General features: G+C 34.7%; 1 protein-coding gene across 3 annotated transcripts; it reads right to left on the bottom strand.

The window, feature by feature from the left end:
- Positions 1-12,392: 12,392 nt before the first annotated feature.
- On the bottom strand, positions 12,393-16,230 carry LOC142340912 (uncharacterized). 3 transcript variants are annotated; one of them, XM_075391686.1, is made up of 2 exons: positions 16,006-16,230; positions 12,393-14,069 (listed from the first exon to the last, which is right to left on the bottom strand). In XM_075391686.1, the coding sequence occupies exon 2, from the start codon at positions 14,047-14,049 to the stop codon at positions 12,553-12,555; it is 1,497 nt and encodes a 498-aa protein (XP_075247801.1). In that variant the 5' UTR covers positions 14,050-14,069; positions 16,006-16,230; the 3' UTR covers positions 12,393-12,552. The 3 variants fall into 3 exon arrangements, with proteins under 3 accessions (XP_075247801.1, XP_075247800.1, XP_075247799.1); XM_075391685.1 differs by lacking the exon at positions 16,006-16,230 and adding an exon at positions 15,186-15,267 and having other exon boundaries at positions 12,393-14,535; XM_075391684.1 differs by having other exon boundaries at positions 12,394-14,069; positions 15,948-16,230.
- Positions 16,231-17,762: the final 1,532 nt, after the last annotated feature.

Raw genomic sequence — 17,762 nt, 5'->3', positions numbered from 1 at the left:
GCTTGAGATACGCATCATATTAAAAAATGAGCCCAATCGGTGCACTCTTCAAGGAGTTATAGCAAAAAGAAGCTACCGTACCAAATGACCTTAGAGGAGTGATGCACCACCTCCAGAGCTAAAACTGAACAGCTAAACCACAGAAAATGCTATATAACGTATATATATTCGGAATCTGCGTTAAACGGGCTATTCAAAACAGTAAAATTTATACCAGAAGTGACGAAAGTCAAGGTGGCCAGACCCGGAAACAGTCCTGTCAAACGCTTCTATAGGTAAAATCAAGGGCAACTTTACTGGCCAATTTCTCTAAAACGGTCGAACAAAAATAAAACTCCTTAGTACAGTTTGTAGCACTGCTTGAGATACGCATCATATTAAAAATGAGCCCAATCGGTGCACTCTTCAAGGAGTTATAGCAAAAAGAAGGTACCGTACCAAATGACCTTAGAGGAGTGATGCACCACCTCCAGAGCTAAAATTGAACACCTAAACCACAGAAAATGCTATATAAAGTGTATATATTCGGAATCTGCGTTAAACGGGCTATTCAAAACAGTATAATTTATACCAGAAGTGACGAAAGTCAAGGTGACCAGGCCCGGACCCAGTCCTGTCAAACGTTTCGATAGGTAAAATCAAGGGCAATTTTACTGGCCAATTTCTCTAAAACGGTTGAACAAAAATAAACCCCCTTACTGCAGTTTGTAGCACTGCTTGAGATACGCATCATATTAAAAATGAGCCCAATCGGTGCACTCTTCAAGGAGTTATAGCAAAAAGAAGGTACAGTACCAAATGACCTTAGAGGAGTGATGCACCACCTCCAGAGCTAAAATTGAACACCTAAACCACAGAAAATGCTATATAAAGTGTATATATTTGGAATCTGCGTTAAACGGGCTATTCAAAACAGTATAATTTATACCAGAAGTGACGAAAGTCAAGGTGACCAGACCCGGACCCAGTCCTGTCAAACGCTTTTATAGGTAAAATCAAGGGCAACTTTACTGGCCAATTTCTCTAAGACGGTCGAACAAAAATAAACCCCCTTACTGCAGTTTGTAGCACTGCTTGAGATACGTATCATATTGAAAAATGAGCACAATCGGTGCATTCTAGAAGAAGTTTTAGCAAGAAATATGTACCCAGCCAAATGACCTTAGAGGAGTGATGCACCACCTCCAGAGCTAAAATTGAACACCTAAACCACAGAAAAGGCTATATAAAGTATATATATTCAGAATCTGCGTTAAACGGGCTATTCAAAACAGTATAATTTATACCAGAAGTGACGAAAGTCAAGGTGGCCAGACCCGGAACCAGTCCTGTCAAACGCTTCTATAGGTAAAATCAAGGGCAACTTTACTGGCCAATTTCTCTAAAACGGTCGAACAAAAATAAAACTCCTTAGTACAGTTTGTAGCACTGCTTGAGATACGCATCATATTAAAAATGAGACCAATCGGTGCGCTCTTCAAGGGGTTATAGCAAAAAGAAGGTACCGTACCAAATGACCTTAGAGGAGTGATGCACAACATCCAGAGCTAAAATTGAACACCTAAACCACAGAAAATGCTATGTAAAGTGTATATATTCGGAATCTGCGTTAAACGGGCTATTCAAAACAGTATAATTTATACCAGAAGTGACGAAAGTCAAGGTGACCAGACCCGGACCCAGTCCTGTCAAACGCTTTTATAGGTAAAATCAAGGGCAACTTTACTGGCCAATTTCTCTAAAACGGTCGAACAAAAATAAACCCCCTTACTGCAGTTTGTAGCACTGCTTGAGATACGTATCATATTAAAAAATGAGCACAATCGGTGCATTCTAGAAGAAGTTATAGCAAGAAATATGTACCCAGCCAAATGACCAAAAAAGCGAGGTGACCTGACTTCAGAGCCAAATTTGACTATCACAATTCCGTAAAACGCTATGAAAAACATATATGGGGATACTCCCCACTAACTGAGGATTCTAAAACACTAACATTTATTCCGCAAATCATCTGTTTTGTTGTACCGAAAATACGACATTTTTCGAATTTAAACATTAATAACTTTTTGTATATACCGATTTGAGAAACCAACCACACTCTGCAACCAAGAGGGGTTCAGTGTCAACAAAACAAGACCATTCCCGTTGAAATTGGTGCTGTAGTTGTAAAGAAATCGTCAAACACATGTAGTGTACCCTGATTTTTGGACTATTAATACGGCCAAAATTCTTGCAAAATGACTGAAATGTTCGTCTCGGAAGTAATTCTGGACAAGTTCGGAGTCCACTGGCTAGTTGCTGGACACCCAAGACCTCTACAGCGAAGTGGGAAAAATTTTCCCACCTCGCAGTAAAGGCCAGGGAGCTTTGTGTGTTTTGACAAAAAATCAATATCAACAAAATTTCATGATTTCACAAAAAAGAAAAATTGTTGAATTACTGAAAACTAATGTTCCAATTAGCTTCAGGGACCCGACCAAAGCGCGAAAAACATAAATTGCAGGTAACTACACTGCTAATTACAAGAAAAACTATATCAGTTCTGAAAATCAAACGAATTGTGGAATGATTTTATGCAATTGTGGAATGGTATCATGATAAAGGTACAAACCAGAAAACGTCTGCACGAGGCAGATCTGTTGTGACTCTCAACACTGCTAAGAGACATGGACTAATTTTCTATAACTGTTTTGATCGGGAGAAATCCCCTCTGTAAAGAAAATCCCCAACAACAACAACAACAACAACAACAACAACAACAACAACAACAACAACAAAAGTGAGTCTTTTTCAATTTTCATTTTCAATTCATTTCCATTTTTTTAATTTTGAAAAGAGTGAGGCAATATCTGATTCTTGACAACAATATACCAAGGGTTAAATTGTCTGATGGTTAGAAAGTTCAATCAGTTGGGAAAACTTGATTTTAAGTAGTATTCAACAGATCAAGAAATGCTTTGTACATAATATTTATTTTGATCGACACAGTTCCGCAGTATGTCTGCATCGTTGAGTATCTTCACGCCACAAAAAATGGCATGGAAAGCTTGCTTACTGAATTCTAGTTTGCGATGAGTGCGAATTACTACTTCAACTAACATTATTGATGGCACCAAATGGAAATGATCCACATTACCCCAAAAAGCAAAAATCTGTAGCTTTTTGTGCGGGATGTCATGAAGTCATATCTGTTTGTTTGGTTAGTATATTAAGAAAAAAAGTCTTAACGGTGATCAAGAAAGTTGGTTTTTGTGATAACAGGCTGTCTAGGTAGCAAAATATAAATTCTTTGTATGGTTGGTTGAAATACAACTGGAAATCCTATTTGTACTAACACAACAAAATTCAGTATATACCTTTTTTTTGAAGTCACCCATTTGTGTCTCGGGTGCCCGGCAAACACTGTTTACTACTGTAATCTATATTTAAAACCGTTATAAAGCATTGTTAACACATCTGTGATGAATTTTGCTGTTCAATTGACTTTTTGTGAAAAGATGCAGTTTTTGTGCTTTTATAGAGGATAACAAATGATACAAAATAAGAAAATTGACGCGATAACTGATTCATGACAACACACTACCAAAAAATAAGCTGTCTGATGGTTCGAAAGTTCAATCAGTTGGGAAAATTTGATTGTCAGTAGTATTGAACAGATCAAAAAATGCTTTGTCCATAATACTTCTTTTGATAGACACAGTTCCGCAGTATGAAGGTATCCTTGTGTATCTTGACGCCACAAAATGGCATGGAAAACTTTTGTCAGAAACCGAGTTAACGATGGGTACAAGTTCCTGCTTCAAATAACATTTTTGAATGCTCCAGATGGAATTGATGCACATTACCCCCAAAAGCCAAAATCTGCAGCTTTCTTGTGCGGAATGTCATGAAGTCATATCTGTTTGTTTGGTAAGTATATTTAAAAAAATAGTCTCTAAGGTGACCACAAATGTTGTTTTTTGTGTTAATAGGCTGTCTGGGTGACAAAATAAAAATTCCTTTTAATGTTGGTTGAAATACAACTGGAAGTCATATTTGTACTACCACAACAAAAAGTCAGTTTATATCTTTTATTTTGAAGTCACCAATTTGTGTCTCGGGTTCACAGCCAACACTGTTTATTACTTTAATCTATTTTTAAAACCATTATAAAAGATTGTTAAGAAATCTGTGAGGAATTTTGCTGTTCAATTGACTTTTTGTGAAAAGATGCAGTTTTTGTGCTTTTGTAGAGGATAACAAATGATACAAAATAAAAAGGTTGACGCGATAACTGATTCATGACAACAGACTACCGAGGAATAAATGTCTGATGGTTTGAAAGTTCAATGAGTTGGGAAAACTTGATTCTCACTAGTATTGAACAGATCAAAAAATGCTTTGTACATAATATTTATTTTGAAAGACACAGTTCCGCAGTATGAGTGTATCGTTGTGTATCTTGACGCCACCCAAAAGGGCATCGAAAATTTTTTCTGAAAACTGGTTTGCGATGAGTACAAGTTCCTGCTTCAAATAACATTTTTGAAGGCACCAGATGGAATTGATCCACATTACCCCCAAAAGAAAAAGTGCAGCTTTCTTGTGCGGAGTTTCATGAAATCATATCTGTTTGTTTGGTATGTATATTAATAAAAATAGTCTTCAACGTGACCAACAAGGTTGGTTTTTGTGTTTACAGGCTGTCTAGGTAGCAAAATAAAAATTCTGTGTATGGTTGGTTGAAATACAACTGGAAACCCTATTTGTACTACCACAACAAAAGTCGGTATATATCTTTTATTTTGAAGTCACCCATTTTTGTCTCGGGTGCCCGGCAAACACTGTTCACTACTGTAATCCATACTTAAAACCTTTATAAAGTATTGATAAAACATCTGTGATGAATTTTAATATATAATTGACTTTTTGAGAAAAGCTGCAGTTTTTGTGCTTTTTTAGAGGGTAACGAATGATTCAAAAAAGAGTGACGCGATTGCTGGCTCATGTCAACAGACTACCGAAGAGTAAATTGTTTGAAGGGTAGAAAATTCAGTTAGTTGGGAAAACTTGATTTTCAGTATTATTGAACAGATCAAAAAATGCTTTGTACAAAAAATTTTTTTGATAGACACAGTTCCGCAGTATGTGTGTATGGTTGTGTATCTTGACGCCCCATAATTTGGCATGAAAATTTTTTTCAGAAGACTAGTTTGCGATGGGTACAAACTCCTACTTCAACTATAATCTTTGATGGCACCAGATGGAATTGATCCGCATTACCCCAAAAAGCAAAAATCTGCAAATTTTTTGTGCGGAATGTGATGAAGTCATATCTGTTTGTTTGGTAAGCATAATAAAAAAATAGTCTTTACGGTGAGCAACAATGTTGGTTTCTGCGTTTACAGGCTGTCTAGCTGGCAAAATAAAAACTCTTTGTATGCTTGGTTGAAAACAAATGGAAATCCTATCTGTACTACCACAACAAAAAGTCGGTAAATATCTTTTATTTTGAAGTCACCCATTTTTGTCTCGGGTGCCCGGCAAACACTGTTCACAACTTTAATCCATACTTAAAACCGTAATAAAGCATTGATAAAACATCTGTGATGAATTTTGCTATTCAATTGACTTTTTGAGAAAAGCTGCAGTTTTTGTGCTTTTCTAGAGGATAACAAATGATACAAAACAAAAAGATTGACGCGATAAATGATTCATGGCAACAAATTACCGAAGGACAAGTTAACTGACGGTTAGAAAGTTCAACCAGTTGGTAAAACTTGATTGTCAGTAGCATTGAACAGTTCCGCAGTATGTGTGCATCGTTGTGCATCTTGACGCCACACAAAATGGCAAGAAAAATTTTTGTCAGATACCTAGTTTGCGTTTAGTACAATTTCCTTGTCCAACTTACATTTTTGATGACACCAGGTGGAATTGATCCACTTTAACCCCAAAAGCAAAAATCTGCAGCATTCTTGTGCGGAATGTCATGACGTCATATCTGTTTGTAGGTAAGCATATTAAGAAAAATAGTCTTTACGTTGATCAAAATCTTGGTTTTTGTGTTATCAGGCTGTCTAGGTAGCAAAAATAAAAATTCTTTGTATGGTTGGTTGAAATACAACTGGAAATCCTATTTGTACTACCACAACAAAAGGTCAGTATATATCTTTCAATTTGAAGTCGCCCATTTGTGTCTCGGGTGCACGGCGAACAGTGCTTACTACAGAAATCTATATTTAAAACTGTTATAAAGCATTGTTAACACAGCTGTGATGAATTTTGCTATTCAATTGACTTTTTATGAAAAGCTGCAGTTTTTTTGCTTTTTTAGAGGATAACAAATGATACAAAATTAAAAGATTGACGCGATAACTGATTCATGACAACAGACTACCGAAGAAAACATTTCTGATGGTTAGAAAGTTCAATAAGTTGGGAGAACTTGATTCTCAGCAGTATTGAACAGATCAAAAAATGCTTTGTAAAAAATATTTCTTTTGATAGACAAAGTTCCGCAGTATGGGTGTATATTTGTGTATCTTGACGCCGGAAAAATTGGCATGGTAAACTTTTTACAAAAAGCTAGTTTGCGATGGGTACAAACTCTTACTTCAACTAACATTTTTGATAGCACCAGATGGAATTAATCCACATTACCCCCAAAAGACAAAATCTGCAGTTTTCTTGTGCGGAATGTCATGAAATCATATCTGTTTGTTTGGTATGTATATTTAAAAAAATAGACTTCACGGTGACCAAGAATGTTGTTTTTTGTGTTTACAGGCTGTCCAGGTAGCAAAATAAAAATTCCTTTTATGGTTGGTTGAAATACAACTGGAAATCCTATTTGTACTACCACAACAAAAAGTCGGTATATACCTTTTGATTTGAAGTCGTCCATTTGTGTCTCGGGTGCCCGGTAAACATTGTTTTTTACTGTAATCTCTTTTAAAAACCATCATAAAGCATTGTTAATACATCTGTAATTAATTTTGCTATTCAATTGACTTTTTGTGAAAAGCCGCAGTTTTTGTGCTTTCTTAGAGGATAACTAATGATACAAAATAAAAAGAGTGACGCAAAAACTGATTCATGACAACAGACTACTGAAGGGTATATTGCCTGATGAGTAGAAAGTTCAATCAGTTGGGAAAACTTGATTTTCAGTGGTATTGAACAGATCAAAAAGTGCTTTGTACATAATATTTCTTTTGATCGACATAGTTCCGCAGTATGTGTGTATCATTGTGTACATTGATGCCCTACAAATTGGCATGGAATTTTTTATTCAGAAATGTAGTTTGCGATGAGTTTAAATTCCTACATCAACTAACATTTTTGTTGGCCCCAGATGGAATTGATCCACATTACCACAAAAAGCGAAAATCTGCAGCTTTTTGTGCGGATTGTGATGATGTCATATCTGTTTGCTGGGTATGTATATTAAAAAAAAATAGTCTTTACGGTGACCAACAAAGCTGGTTTTTTGTGTTTACAGGCTGTCTAGGTAGCAAAATATAAATTCTTTGTATGGTTGGTTGAAATACAACTGGAAATCCTATTTGTACTAACACAACAAAATTCAGTATATACCTTTTTTTTGAAGTCACCCAATTGTGTCTCGGGTACCCGGCAAACACTGTTTACTACTGTAATCTATATTTAAAACCGTTATAAAGCATTGTTAATACTTCTGTGATGACTTTTGCTATTCAATTGACTTTTTGCGAAAAGCTGCAGTTTTTGTGCTTTTTTTTAAGGATAACAAATGATACAAAATAAAAAGCAATATCTGATTCATGACAACAGACTACCGAAGGATAAATTGTCTGATGGTTAGAAAGTTCAATCAGTTAGGACAACTTGATTGTGAGTAGTATTGAACAGATCAAAGAATGCTTTGTACATAATATTTCTACACAGTTTCGCTGTATGTGTGTATCGTTGTGTATCTTGACGCCCCACAAATTGGCATGGAAAACTTTTTCAAAAAACCAGTTTGCGATGGGTACAAACTCCTACTTCAACAAACATTTTTAATGGCACCAGATGGAATTAATCCACATTACCCCAAAAAGCAAAAATGTGCAGCTTTTTTGTGCGGAATGTGATGCAGTCATATCTGTTTGTTTGGTAAGTATATTAGGGAAAATAGTCTTTACGGTTACCAAGAATGTTAATTTTTGTGTTTACAGGCTGTTTAATTTAGCGGCAGAAGAGTTTTATATGTTGGCCATGCTGACAAACAGCAATACTTTTTTTGTACCTCTATTTGTGTTTCAAAGTTCTTCGCGTTGAAACTTTTCTTTCTGCTGTGTTTTCCAATAGGGTGGAAAACACAGACTTTTTTGGATGCTTTAATCAAAAAAGATGAAACGCTTATCTGGTAAGGATCTTGTAAGTGTCTTACCAGATAACCGTTGCAATCTTGCGTCTTAGCAGATAACCGTTATTTGCAAGACTCTTACAAGATCTTAGCAGATAACCGACCCAGTTCGTCTAGGGGTACTTTTTTGGCTTGTGGGGAAAATTTGCAAACAAGTTCGGATTTGCTGAAAAGTGTGTTGAGTATATTTCTTTTGAAGAGCTTTGACAAAAATAACTTTAATTCAAGGATGCTCAATATGCATTAAAAAATGTACAATACACAACAGCTCTTTTCGCACGATATCTGTTTTTATATAGAGTTACTGGTTCAATTTGCCAGTTGAAGTCTTTGTTTGCAAATTTGGATTGATTCTCAGCTTGCTTCAAATTTTTCAGAAAAATCGAAGCTTCAACTGCGTTAAAGTTGTTAATTAAAACGGAAAAGATGTCATTGAAAATTATCTGTTTTGTTGGTTTCATAAATGTAGTAATTAAAGAACGTTTTTTGAATTATAGCTGACTCTAATTTACTGCTGAATTCAAGTTATACGGCACCAGATTGCCAAAGAAACCGGATCAGTTACGTTGACAATTTTTGTTTTTCTCCATATCTAATGACCTGCATAGAAACAAAAATAATTGCGTCTGGGTTATTAAAAAAATTCCAACTACTCGAAAATTTTGTTTTATTTTTGCGTTCATTGGATAACATCCTGTTCTTTTGTACCCTAAAGAATTTAAAGCTGGATGAAGCTGGTTTTGTTTGTAATAATTTTGTAAGTTTGTTTTGCAACTATTACAACTATCTTGAGAAGTAATATGTCTATCTCGGACTGTCCACTTATTAGAATTGCCATGCAATAGAAAGATTTTAGTCATAAAATAAACAAGCCAAAGAAAACTGCATGTTTTTTTCATGAAATCTTTAAAGTGTTTTTATCAAAAGGAGATTGTTTTTGGGAAGCAACTTCTGCATGCTTGCAATTCCCTCCATATAATCACAAACAGCCATGCCAAAAAAATTTTGTTTTAGTTCCCTTTATTGAAAGCATGAATTGATGATTTGTCAAAATATTGGTCTTTCAAGAAAACATATAAATTCAATAAAAATGGAATTAAGAATTTTAAAGTTTTCTGCGCAATGTTTTAAGCAAAGAAAAATTATCTTCTTTTTCGGATTTTATTATCTTCTATCTTTTTCAAATTTTATACTGCTTCAGGTTCGAATTGTATCGTTGGTTGAAAAATTTACTTCATCTTGGCAATCTTGCTAACAAAAAACAATCGATTTTTTACAACACTTTGGTATTTGTTATTTTTCCACTTTTCTTTAAAAAATCAAATGTTTTTTATTTATTTGTTCGTATGATCAGTTATGTAATCTTCCAATAAGTTACAAGTTTCATGGCAAGGTTTATCTAAGCTTCACTACTAATTGTTGTTTTTCCTTTAGTTCTATATTTGATGAATTTTGCTTTAGAAATAGTGTCTGCTATAATGGTTTGTTTTTGGCCAATTTTGACTGAGATTTGTGTTCAGTAATAAAAGAAACATATTTTTTTGAGAGTTAAATACGTTGAATTTTCAAAAAAATAATTAAAATTCGACAATATGGGGTTACACAATTTAAATCCAATAAGTTCAAATTTGTAGTATTGTGTGATCCAATAAGTTCAAATTTGTAGTATTTTAGTAATTAAATGTTTTAACTTTCAAAAATGATCTTATCTAGCTAAATTTAAAATCAAGGAAGCTATTTTTTATCCAATTTAAAGAAAATGTTTGAATTTATAGCACATGTGATAAAAAAACTGGAGGCAACTTGTAAAATTGTACATAATATTAAATGTGCAGGCTGACTCTGTTGCTTGAGTGAGTGCTTATTTCTGATTGTTTGTCAAATTAGAAAGTTCAAAAAAGTTGAGGAATTTAAGTAAGCCTGAAATTCTAAAAATTAGCTATATTGCTTGAATTTGTACTAATTTTTCAAATATTTCTTTCAGTACAGTGCTGAAAACGCAGAAATCTATGATACAGGTTTGAAGACAGAATTATTTGCTAAAAGACAAAAAAGATCACCATAAGATGAAAAAGAAAAAAGAAAATTTTTCAGAAACGTATGAAAAATGAGACTAAAAGGTCTACAGAATGCAAAACTTCTAATTGAATTGTGATCAACGCAGGTAGTATGGTAAGAGTGCTATAGCAGCTCTCACAGTTATGACAAAGAAAGATTTAAATCGCCCGTTTTTTTTCAGCAGCTTCAACTCTGTAAGCTTTTTTGAACTGTATTACAGCTACATAGATTACCGTTTAATTATTTCATTACTATGTATTCCCTTTAATCATCTGTTCAGCTTTGTTGAGTAACAATTTGTTTGTTTCGTGATAAATGTCAAAAGAATTCAAGTTGTAGTAATCACATTTTTGTGAATTTTGTGAATAAATCGCAAAATTGGCTCTGATCAAGCTTGTTGCTAGTTTTTTTCACAAAATATAGACCAACTTTAGAAATTGACTCTTTCATAAATTTAGTAGTTGGACAAATTGTGAAAAAATCGATTTATTGTAGCGTTGAATTATGTTTGTCATGATATTGTTACTCCTCTATTTTCATTGTCCCTGGAATTGTGTCTATTCGTCTCTAACACAATATGAGATTTTTTTGTCCAATTGTTGTCAATTTTTCTGTTTAATATGATTTATTAATCAAATAATAGAAAAGCTTTGCTGTTTGGACGTAAACCAAGTGGATTGACATCGGCTGTTCAGCGCGCCCAATAACTGTTTTTTAATAGCTGCTCAATTACCTAGTAATTAGGTGCTACGTTTTTTTTACGACTCGAACATTTTTAGTGTTAACGTCAATCTGCTGAACAGAAGTCAAAATAAAGAAAGAGACTGGAAAGTAAAATTTCTATAACAGTATAAGAGTTTCGTCGTTTCATCAAAGTTTACTTTTTTCTTTTTTGTTCTTTTGTAATGCAGTTTAGTTCAATTGACATTAGAACAGCTGAACACACAAAAAATAAAAACAACATAGAAATCTGGCCTTTTGATTGAATTTAGTTTTATTAGATTTAGTTTTTTTCTGCATATAGTTTTTTTGCCAAATTTTTTTCGTAATCACTTTTGAGAACTGGATACTAAAAAATGAATGTAACAAAAACGAAATAGTCTATGCAAAAACATCTATAGATTGATAGAATTTGAAGAAGATGGAAGTTGCCAGGAAAAACGTCTTGAACAGCAACATGACAATAATAGCTCCTCAATAGTGTTTTAATGTTAAAATAGAGCATGTATTCAAGTTTTTTCACAACCCATTTCTCTACCCATTTCAGGACGATGCATCAATAGAAACTACTTTCTCTTTCTAATTGTTTTTGACTTCGGCTAAAGAGTTTAACTTACGAAACGTTATATTTTCCACTCTTCACAGACAATCGCTCAAGAGATTGGCCTAGAAATATGTTTTTATTTCATGCGCAACGTTTTATTGACACCCAACCGGAAAATTTTGAAGGGCATCATAACACCTTCTTCAGTGGTAAAAACCTCGATGCAATTAATAAAAGCTTCCTACTATGAAACAAACTTTATTTTGCTCCCAACTATGAGCTTCATTCTTTGAGCGCAGTTTATGCCGTAAATGGTAAAAAAAAATTGGCGTAAAATTTTGTAAGCAATAAGTTAACAGTACGTGTTTATTAATAAAGAGCAGCAATTTTTTTTAACTTAAACAACTTAAACAACGTAATTTCTTAAACAACTGCGTTATCTTTCATATCTGGTTTTTCACTATTTTCACTATATCTTGCGCTAAAATTGTCTTCTTGCTCACCAGAAAGAAACTCGGATCTTTTCTGTTTGTGCCCCCACCCAGTACGTTATGCGCCCCTCAAATACAGAGCACGTGCTGTTACATAGCAAATCATTATGTAAAAATATGGCACGTGCGTCTGGGGTGTGCAAATAATATGCGCCCACTAAGCTGGGGGGTGGGGTGGGTTGGGGGGCACAAACGGAAAAGATCCAGAAACTGAATACAAAATTTGTAATTGAACTAAAATTTTATTTCCCTAGAAACTATTTGAAAAGTGTACCATAAATATAACCTAAAATTCAGTGGATAATATAATTTATTAAACTGCTTTTTGTGAACTAAAATTGATTAGAGAATTACATTTAAAGTGGGTTTTATTTCTTTCCAAAGCAGTTTTTGGCGTGTTTTTCAAGTTCGCTTGTTTCTGTAAAAGACTCGCTGCAATTTTGGCATCTAAGCACAGCTTTGCTTCCTGTATGTAACTTCATGTGGTTTTGCAAGTCTTCAGCTCTTCCGAACCGTTTTCCACAAAAGAGCCAATTGCATACAAAGGGTCGTTCTCCCGTATGCCATCGCAAATGTGCTTTCAAATGCGAAGTTTTGGTGTACGTTTTTCCGCAGCCAGGTATATGGCAGCTGTGTACTGCCTTTTTATTCGGTCCATTTTGGTTTGGAAAGAAGCCGAAAATTTGTGCTGTTTTCGATTGCAGACAATTTGGACATTGGCATGCTGACTTTTCGCTGCTGGTCTTTTTAGCTGCAAAATCGTGACTTTGTAGCATTAAGCTTTGTTGTTGAATACAACCCGGGCTAAAAAGTGGGTTTGCTGAGTTTTGATTAAATTTGGCAGCCGGATTTTGATTTCCGTTCACGAAATTTGAGAACTCGGCCATAAAGTTTGAACTTTGTACTGGCGAAATCTTGGGTGTTAACTGACTTTGCGGAAACGTGGACGTATTGTTCAAAAACTGGTTTGGAAACTGACTTGGCGTTACTGGCAGGTTTCTAGCCGGTGTTTGGCCTTGAATCCGAGCTGGATTTGAAGTCGCGCCCAGATTTCCGACATTACTAAGATCTGGAAAGTTGGGCAAGTTTGGTTTTACCGGTGATTTTAGAGCTGCGGAACTTTGATTTGTATTGCCGTTATTAAAATTGAAGAGAGAGTTTGCAGATTGCTGTAGCGGATTCCAATTTGTCATAGGATTCGCTGGAAAATGTGGAAAAACTGGATCAGCCGTGGGTGATATTTTAGGAGAGAATGCTGTCAGAGCATTGCTGAAAGGGTTATTTGTCAAGTTGGGAAAATTTTGGGTGCTGTTGCTTAGCAACTGTTGATATGCAAGCATTAAATTAGTAGGGTTGTTCAGTACTGCGGCATTTGGATATTTATTAGCGTCTGTTTTGAAAGTCGGACTTGTCTGCAAGCTTGGGAGTCCAGCGAAAGCTGTGGAAAAGTCGGGAAAAGCTGCTGTTGGTTTTTGTGGTTGGTCGAACAAGTCTTTGAAATTATTGCTAGCTGGGAAAATGTTTGTGTTTGTACTGCTATTTGTTGTATGAATACTTGTGCTTACTGGTGAAACTTTGCCGCTTATAGTTGCTGGGATTTTGGACTGCTTCGTTTCGGATTTGGGTAATGACTCACTTTTTGAAATCGGTTCCGAACTGCGTTTGGGTTCTTTTATCTCGGGCGTCGGTGACTTGGTGACCTCTTCTTTCCATGGTTGGTATATGCCTTTGGTTTTGGGCTTCTGACCTCCAGTCTTTAGCTTGCTTGTAGTTTTGGTAACTTTTCCTGACTGGAAATTTGTGTTTGGCGTTTGGGTTGTTGGCAAAGGAATTCCAGATTGCTCCATGGATTTGAGCATAATCATGTTAAGGATCTTGTGAAGATCTAAAAGGCGGATTTGGTATAATTGTTTAGTAGGCAGATGAAACAATAGATGCTCCAACTTCTACTTTTCATTTTTTTAGTTTTCATTCAAAGAAAACGGGTAAAGTTTTCTAAACTAGAAGCACAAGGTTTATTGTAACTAAAGCTAAATGATTTCCCATAGATGAAGATTCTGGAATAGGAAAAAGACGCAAAAGCAAAACTTAAAATTGTAACATTTTCTCATTTTTTGTGAGTCAATATGATAAACGCATCAATAATAATACAAAAAGTAAACTAAGTAACTTTAATGGGGCCGGCTCTCCCTAAAATTAGTAGTGATAGATTTATTTCACGCAGCTTGTGAATGGGTGAGAGATGGATATAATGTGGCCTGCCTTAACAACGTGAGATAGCTGCCGGGATGACTGAGTAACGCGTGAAATGTTATTGCTCTAGTCTGATCCATTGTTTATTTTAATCAGGCCTAATAAGTCAATTTGGGCACAGGACTTGAGACGCAACTTGGGAAAACAGGGCACAAATTACTCCCTTTAGATAGTAAATAACTATCATTATAGCCCCACAAGGGCTATTAAATTGTTAAGGAGAGGGTATAAAAGTAAGGAAAAGTCCCCCTTAAGACAATAAATCCTCTAAAGGGGCTCTTTTTTCATTTTTTGACACACTGCTCTTATTTCGGGGCATTTTATATGGATTAAATTGGGAGTAACTCAATTTTAACTCAATTAGGGAGTCAAAATTTGAGAAAAGTTGAGGTGAGATTGCTTTTAGGGAGATTTTGATCACGCTGTTGACACTTTGCTTTGTTCTTTGAAAATTTTTATTCAAGATTAATTAGGCTTGCTGCTTTTGACTTTTCACAGAGCAATGACGGGGTCACATTATCTTGGGGTCAAAAGATTCAGAAAACACGAAATTAGGGCAAAGTTGAAGAGAGATAAGTGCGAGAACTTCACAACTAGTTGAACAAAAATTTCGATCACATTTCTGAAAAAATGATTTTCACTATTTTAAGCAAATTTTTGCCTCTGTTTCGGAACAAAAAGCAAACAAAATCTATAGAATTTTCCCTATATAACATTATCTTAACAAACAATATCAAAATAAACTTACTGGTGTTCAAGCTGCACATTTTCAAAATGACGGAAGAAACTTAAATTTCCTGTTGGCACTTCTCAACTGAACTCCAATTCCAAAAGAAAAGATTTTTTGGAGCTTTTTAATTCAGCAAAACGGAAACACTTTCTATTTAACCTTAATTCAAGTGATTCTTCAGATCAAATCTTCAACAAAACAGAAGTTAAGACCCACAGCGTGGCATTCAATTCACATTTCGATCAACAAAGCACATTTTTCATCCATTTTCTCTAATAATTGCCTGGCCACTTCCTTATCTAATCAACAGGGTAATTTGCATAATTGAGAACAACTATTACGTAACAGCACGACTTCACTTTCACGCCGTTGTTTCAGCCAATCAGGAGGCCGGAAACGGAAGTCGTGAAATTGCCGACATTTCCGCTCTCTTCTATTCATCAAATTTGTTCAATTATCTTCAATTGTTTTCAACAGAGCAAATTGCAAATACGAAAAAAAGAACGGCTAAGGATTGTGGTGAACTTTTTGTTCAGACTCCGACTCAAATTGAAAGTAGAAGTTTTACGATGAAATAAAATTATTAATAGAATTTGATAATAAAGATACCAATTTTAGAAAAAATAAACGTTGAAAGGGAAAAATAAATATTAATAACTGCCTAAGAAGCTAAAAATTTTGAAAAAAATTTGAAAAAACCTGAAGATATTAAATGATTCGTTAAAACTTGGAAATTTAGCGTAACCTAGCTAAAAAAGGAAGAATTATGGAAAAAATTACCTGGACTGGAGGAATGTTGTCCGTTATCCAAAATGTTTTATCGTCTGCGGATACTTACTGTTCTTCTCACTTTCGGAACATGAAGTTTTTGATAAAAATAAGAAGAAAGCTCAACTTGAGAACTTGCGTTGTGATTGGTAATGTTTAGCTTTTGCAGCTTTCAGTTGGTCGATGTCTTTTCATTAGATTTTGTCACCCAATAAAATGATTGCTTGATTAATATTAAAAGCACAGTTTTGTAATTACCAGGAGCGAATTAGTTATTGTAATAAAAGCTACTGGCCAAAATATAATTGGATCTTTTAATGGCAAGAATCTTTTTTATTATAACTTTCTTATTATCTATATCATTAAAAGCATCTGAAACGAACTGATGATTAGTCAAAAGTCGACGAATGATAATTTTGGTTTAATTTAATGATGCTACTTTTCAAATTATGTTATTATATAATTACCAATTTACCCTTTAAGGCGCTTTCTAATTAATGGGTGAGCTTAGCTGGCTTTAATAAGTCAAAATACGTTAAAGTGTACTACCTTGGTGAGTTATATACATGCAATCTAAGACGTGTTAAAACGGACTAACAACTAATTTTACCACACTTAATTGTTACTACACTGTCTTTTTAATACCCCCTAATAAGTAATTGCACCTTATCCCCCCATTGATCAGTTTGGCTCGGCGCGTCTCTAAGTTTGGACATGGCATCTCATCTCTTGTCAAGCATGCCTTTTCAAGACGTTCACATTAGCTATTAATTATCACCTGGTTATCACAAATAGGATAAAGTTATAAAATTAGAAATAATTAATTAAATCAAAATTAAATGAAACGTATGTCAATTTTGAACTTGACTTATATGGAACGACAGTCTAAGTACCAGCAAAGTTTTGATCCTATACGAACCGGATTTCATTATAAAGCTATTTATTTAACTCGGCTGAATGCTGCAAATTTAAATTGACCATATCGATTCGAAAATACAATCGATCTAAAAAGAAAATCTGAAATCTGACAAATTGTCGAAGCAAAGCGTCCTGAGTTGGCGCCCTAGTCGAGACAGGATGTTAATCTAGCAAGATAATGCATAATCTTGCAAGATCTTCCAAGAATCTTGCAAGATTAACATCCTGAATCGACTAAGGCGAGTGTCAGCGTTAAACGTGATTTAAGACCAATCAGGAAAAAATAACCTGGGACAAGAAATAAAGACAATATTTTAAAACTCACGGATTCTTTTAAAAATGTTAATGTAAATAATTTAATTATTATGAAAGAGCATACACCTTATACAAAAAACAAACGGGAACAAAATCACATACAAGACAAGAAATTGGGGGAAAACTTACAGAAAACTTTTTTTCAATTGTTGGAAACAAATTCATCAAAATCTTTGGAATTGTCAGACAAGAAAATAATTTGCATTCTTGAGACTTAATTGTCATAATGACAATTTGAGACTTGTCATAAGCTGTCGTCCCGAAGCTGCATCTCTTGAAGAGGCCGAACTATGTTTGTAACGGCTGCTCTCCTTGTGTTTCACAAAGAAAGTTTTACACCGCCCAGTTCGTTCTGAGTGGTTACAAAATCTGTCCGGATACTTCGTTTATGCAGTTCGCTTTTGTAACTGTATATCCGCTCTGCTGTACTTACCGTTGCATTAACTATTATGTTCGTAATTATTGGCTAATCTTAGTTTTTTCAACTATCAATTCGAACTGGATTGCTACAGATCACACAATACGGGATCTCTTTATGTATACCAGTTCAATCCGATAGAAAAAACAAATCGAAGACAAAGATATATGTCTAAG

Source organism: Convolutriloba macropyga, chromosome 6, assembly GCF_964194025.1.
Source record: "Convolutriloba macropyga chromosome 6, txConMacr16.3, whole genome shotgun sequence".
In the NCBI taxonomy this organism is placed as follows: Eukaryota; Metazoa; Xenacoelomorpha; order Acoela; family Convolutidae; genus Convolutriloba; species Convolutriloba macropyga.
The sequence above is the reverse complement of the archived record's forward strand: the minus strand, read 5'-3'. Positions and strand labels throughout refer to the sequence as shown.